General features: G+C 46.5%; 1 protein-coding gene across 2 annotated transcripts in view; it reads left to right on the forward strand.

Moving 5' to 3' along the window:
• The window catches only part of zbtb16 (zinc finger and BTB domain containing 16), a 133,659-nt gene extending 127,982 nt beyond the window's left edge, over nucleotides 1-5,677 (forward strand). For both annotated transcript variants that reach the window (XM_022760850.1, XM_022760851.1), the window contains 2 exons: nucleotides 2,107-2,277; nucleotides 5,438-5,677. In XM_022760850.1, coding sequence (XP_022616571.1) covers nucleotides 2,107-2,277; nucleotides 5,438-5,667 — 401 coding nt within the window. In that variant the 3' untranslated portion in view covers nucleotides 5,668-5,677. The remainder of the gene's footprint in view (nucleotides 1-2,106; nucleotides 2,278-5,437) is intronic.
• The last annotated feature ends 323 nt before the right edge of the window (nucleotides 5,678-6,000 follow it).

The raw sequence follows: 6,000 nt of genomic DNA on the forward strand, positions 1-6,000 counted from the left end.
ACTCGCTGGTCTGATCGGAGGCCCTAATTAAAGACAGGTGAATCTGAGCTCAATTATTATTCTTGCGGCGTCGCGCGAGCCCACCGCGCTCCGTGATGGATTGTGATCTCTGCTGTGGTTGAAACGCTAGAAAGAGCACAATGTCTTACAGCGGGAGCCACTGATAACTTCATGCAGACAAATAAAGACTGTCACTTTTATTGATTTTTACCCAGCCCCCACCGCCGCCGCCATATACACCCACATCTCCTGCTCCATCCCTGTCTCTGTTTTATCCCTCCACACCACCACCACCACCCCCCCACACACACACACACACCCCTCCTTCCCCATCAAAGCTTCTCTTTAATGGGAAGGCGTCCAACATCACAAGGCATCGAAAACGTTTTCTTCCATGAAAGTGTAGCACACCCAAAATGCGATCAGCATTTAAAGGGTATCCGTCTCTTGTTCCTCTTTCATCCCTCTTTCCCGTGTCTCCTAAATAAAATTGAATAAATGCATGCATACTGTATGTACAGGCAGAAAAATGTTAAATAAAATATGCAGGATGGAAGTGAAATTGTCTCTTAACAGCGGGGCAGCGGCAGAAGCACATAACGAGAAATGCAATTTATTCCCTGGCACGCTGCTGCTCGGACAGGCAGATAATGAAAGGCATAGGTCATTGATGGTGACTTAAACCTGCAGCAGCGGAGTGAAATACATTAATAAATATCCACAGCATTACTTGGATGGAGAGTGTAACACAAGGGTGGAGGGGAGGGGAGGGGGGGGGGTTGGTGGGCAAATGATGCAAAGAGGAGCTCCTCATCAAACATGGGAATACAATTAGTCTTGGGACTGCTAGTGAGAGCCTCTTGCAAATCATAATATCCCTGATCATTGACATCTGAATATCCATTACAGCTGCCCCGTGGGGACCTGCTCTGGCAGCCTGAGGAGCAGAGTGTGATGCCTGTTGTCATTTTCATTTTCCAAGGCACACATGTACTGTGCGGCGCACGCGGCCACGTCTGAAATAAGTCTTAACGTCTCACATTGGACATATGGTTCTCTGTGAATTAAAAGTGTGAATACGTTTACCCAGCGTGAAAGGATGAGACGGGGGACAGCGTGGTGACAGTAAAAAGATGCTGTTAAAGTGAAAGTATGAAAAAGCAAACAGGGTAATTTCTCTTATTCTCATGTTGACGATTATTCCATCTTAACCAAATCTTCAAAGTACTGAAGACGTAGCAGTTGACACTCAGTCCTCTTATAAGACTTTTAGGCCTGAAGGTTACTTTAGGACGCGTCAAACGGAGCGCTGCCGGCAAAACCACGTGTTTACTCCGCGTCTGTCGGATGCCGTGTTCTCGCAAAACTGAAAGACTAGCATAACAAGAAGTAACAGCAGCCTCTGTTGTGGAGGCTGGATTAACTTTAAGCAGCTCGAACTAGAGAAACAAAGATGGCAGACACGGTTCATTAAAAAGTCCGACCATGAAAACCTTTAACCTGGAGTGTTTTAAGGGTTTAAAACGAGAGACTCATTGAAGATGTTTTAGCTTCATCTGAAGTCTGCAGTGTTTACTAGTTTGTTTCTGACAGTTGGTCATTCAAAAAGAAAGAATATATATATATATATATACATATTAAAGGATAATAAATTCCGTGATGACAAACTTGGCTCATTATTGCAGGTTGGCCACATCAGTCAGGTTATCCATTAGTGCGTTGTGAGGCTGGGACTTCGTGGTCAATAATACATCTCATGGCCAGTGAGCAGCCATGACAGGCTACAATTATTTAAGGCTTTACACAAAGCAAAACAACAGTGCAGGTGATTTGTAGAGAAAGACAAAAGAGGGCTCACGGTTTGTCTGCTCGTGTTTTAAAGCCTTTAAGTGGGTGTCCATTAAAACGTAGCGTGTCTGCCGCGCCGGTGTTGTGCATAAACTCGCCAAAAATAACAAGACGACACATTCGGTGATGTGGCTCGTCGTCGTGTCGCTGTATGTTGTTGTAGAGACATTCAACTGTAGCTTTTGGGCACAGACGATTTGAAAGATGTAACAGTATTCAGATGAAGTAAACTCTGCCTTTTCTTTCCCCACTCTGCAGCGGGGGACCATCCATTTGAATGCGAGTTCTGCGGGAGCTGCTTCCGAGACGAGAGCACGCTGAAGGGCCACAAGCGCATCCACACCGGGGAGAAGCCCTATGAATGTAACGGCTGTGGGAAGAAGTTCAGCCTCAAGCACCAGCTGGAAACCCACTACCGTGTGCACACAGGTACTGTGATCGCCGGGTGACTCCTTGTTCGGCGCCATTTCGGCGCTACTGCGACGAAGCCGGTTCATATTATTATACGGTTTAAACAGACGCTAATATCGGTTCCTAAACTACAGCAACAGCGGCGAGATTTCATCCCATTCTTCTACATCTCATAATTTGATATGAGTGCAACATTATACCTCGTTGCCCCTCATATCAAGGCAGTGTTGAAACATATTGATGCAGCATATGGAGCTTGTTAAAGGAAATCCAAGTTGCAAGGCGCAGACCAGATGAATATCTCTGTTGCTGTGATACAGTAGATGAACGTCTCAGAAGACTTCGTATTGATCCCAGTATATTTAGAGCCCCATAAAGATGTTGACACAGTGATAAGCTGGGCGCCCTGGAGAACGAGTGCATGCGACGTACCAGACCGAGAGGATACCACGACTCACCAGGATGGCACGCGGCCAAGGCTTTGTGCTTCCTCACCATCTCTTTTTCTCTAACACACACACACACACACACACATAGCAGCACCCTCCCATCTCCCATTCAATAAGCCAGCTGTTAAGCCACACTATCAAGGCAGCCTGTCCAATAATTGGCTCCCCCCCCCGTCCACCCTTTCACCTTTAATGTGGGGGAGGGGGGCTTTGCGCTAAGCCGGAGAGCAACAGCAGATAACAAGAGCAAGTGACAAGCTCACAGTCAAAGGCCACCTCACACAAAAGGCAGCTGCTTGATGAATCATCGACATTGGCAGCCTAACCTCCCCGCCCCCTTCTCTCCACACATCCTAAATGCCAATGGCGGATCAATACCTGGGGCCCATTCGCAATTCATTATTAGCTGCTTATTTGAGGCGACCCAGTTTACAGTCTGGTTATCAACATCATCAAGCGGTCGCGCAGGTGTCCACAACGCTGCAGCACGCCACGACACTGTATTTATGCTTATTGGCTAAATGGCGCCTGGCCCGCCCACCAGCGGAGGTCAAGGTTAACCAGGGCCACCCCCCCCCCCCCCCCAAAAAAAAAAAAAAAACAACAGACAGACCAAGCGGCAGAGGCACTCGCTCGTTTTGCCAAGCGCACGTGTGTGTGTGTGTGTGTGTGCGTGCGTGCGTGTGTGTGTGTGTGAAGCTCCAGCTGAAAGGTGACAGCGAGCGGCGGGCCAGATCACTTCCGACAGCTCATTTCAAATGCCATTGGTAAAGGTCAGCATTTACATGTCTAATTTGCGTCTGCCGGCTTGAGCGCTGGTGGATTATTCCCTGCCATCACTCAAATCATTAGCACATTTAGGTTGGCCGCCGTTGCTGAATTTGAAATGTGCCTCTTGAATATAGCAGCCCCCACAGCAAGAAAGCAGCGTTGCACTTTGATTTATGACACCTTCAGGAGCTGCGTCATGTGTAATGTACCAGAGATTAGTTGATTAGACGTGCTGTATATATACATACATGTATATATTAGAAATACCAGGTATTTAAACATCACATATTCTGGCTGTAGATCTTAATCTGAATATTAGGATGTTCTCATCATGTTCTCAAGAATAGATGTGGTTTATGTACAACACGGTTCTGCAAAGTGATTGCTGAGATCTGGGAACACGGCGGCTTCAGTCCGAGTCCGACTCGTTTTCTTTTCTGCAGAGTGAACTTTGCGCAGGTGTCTTCGGGCGATCGGATGTCAAAGAGTTCGTAAATGACTGTTTTCTTAAGGACAGTTGAACATTGATAAAGTTCTAAAGTCTTTCCTCTGCACAGTCTCAGCTTCCACATTCACTTGGTCGTACATTTGATTAAATAGCAGGACATCTCCTTTTCATTTTCTTCTGTTGCACTGCATGTTATGAGAGAAATAAAAAAAAATCAAAAAAGCGGCTCTCATGGTTCTGAAATTCAGTGGGGGTTTTTTTTTTTTTTTTAAATAAAGACTGTGATTAGAATTGATAAGAAGTGAACACAAAAGATTTTCTATCCCCTCAACCATAAGAATAATTAGAAGATGACTCTGTGATCTTCTGGAGGGATGTTTTGACGGACCCGAGCGGCGCTGTGTTGACACTACCGGAGGTGAACAAACGTCACTACAGGAGAGTTTATTTTTTTGCTTTTTCTTCTTCTTTCTCTTAGACTTGCACCAATTACCCAGAGGCAGTTTGAATGACTTTAAAGAGTTAGTGCAGCCCTTTTTTATTTATTTATTTTTTTTTAACGGCTGCACGCTGCTGTTCAGGAGACAGTCGGGATTTCACTCCTGGGTTTTGACTTGTCACTTACTGTGCGCTCGGTCCAATTATCATAACAACAGCAGAGTTTCTTTTGGGCCAACAGGGTGAAATCTGTGGTTTCTAAATTAGTGGTGATGGGTTATTCGTCTCTCTCTGACACACACTCCGTGTTTTCATCAGGTTTCATATGCTGCAGTCCCAGCTGCCAAGACACAATATTTTGCCATTAAAGGATAATTTGGTTCAATTATGTGGGTTTTGTTATAGTTTTGGCCGACATCCCTGTCAGTAATAATGACCTGTGTCACTGAGTTAATTGGTAAAAAAAAAATAAAAGAACAAACCCACAAGATAAATGCATTTCATGTTCCCTGCTACTTACTGTAACTGTGCACGCAGGTTTCCTGTGCAGCAGGAACCTTATTACCAAAGTTTTCGGAGGCGTGTTCACGTGCAGTTTTAACCCTAAATGATATGGGAGTCCGGACTCTGGTTTCCTCGACGTTCCCGCCGCGTCCCCGTGTTCCCCGGATCTCTGCGGTTACCTCGCCACGCACCTTACCACAACCGAAAGTAGTGACGACAACAATCGGACACAGACTGTAGTTAATACTGCAGTGTCGTAGCAGTTTATCCATACGGTGCACACACAAACAACAGATTTCCTGTATGTGTATATAAGCTTTACCACACATTCCCCCATTGCAACAAGAAGTCGTTTATTGTGCTTGTTGCAGAAAAGTGAATTGTCATATTGTCGTTCCGATAATGTTGCGGTGTTGTGAGTGTGAATGACAGAAGCAGCTGCAGAAAAACCTCTTTTGATTGATTTCTGTATTCAGTGCATTTATTCCCCCGATTAACAGACGCTGTTATTGGCTCTATGGTTCACACAGTTGTTGTCTTCAACCCCACCCCACCCCACCATCCTTAGGTGAGAAGCCATTCGAGTGCAAGCTGTGCCACCAGCGATCCAGGGACTACTCGGCCATGATCAAGCACCTGCGCACCCACAATGGCGCCTCGCCCTACCAATGCACCATCTGCCTGGAGTACTGCCCCAGCCTGTCAGCCATGCAGAAGCACATGAAAGGCCACAAGCCTGAAGACATCCCCCCAGACTGGCGCATAGAGAAGACCTACCTATACCTCTGCTACGTCTGAGACCGGGAGAGTGAAGAGAGGGGAGGGTACGCGAGAGGGTGGGGACGGGGAGTTGAGAGGTAAGGGGAATGTAAGTGAGCGGTTAGGAGGCATGAAGCTGTGGGTGGAGCGTCGACGGCTGAGGAACGTCGACGGCGAGAGACTCGAGAGCAAAGAGGGTTTGTTTTCTCTTTTTTCTTTTTTCATGCAAAGGCGGCGACAACCGACGGGGATAGAGGGTGGTGATGGTGGGACAAAAGTGCTAAGACGAGGAAGACGTGGACACGGAGAGAGAGATTCTCCACCATTGTTCGGATTCACCGGGTCATTCACTACATCTGCAACTGTGTTATT

Source organism: Seriola dumerili, unplaced genomic scaffold (genome assembly GCF_002260705.1).
Source record: "Seriola dumerili isolate Sdu_G_001 unplaced genomic scaffold, Sdu_1.0 BDQW01000367.1, whole genome shotgun sequence".
NCBI lineage: Eukaryota > Metazoa > Chordata > Actinopteri > Carangiformes > Carangidae > Seriola > Seriola dumerili.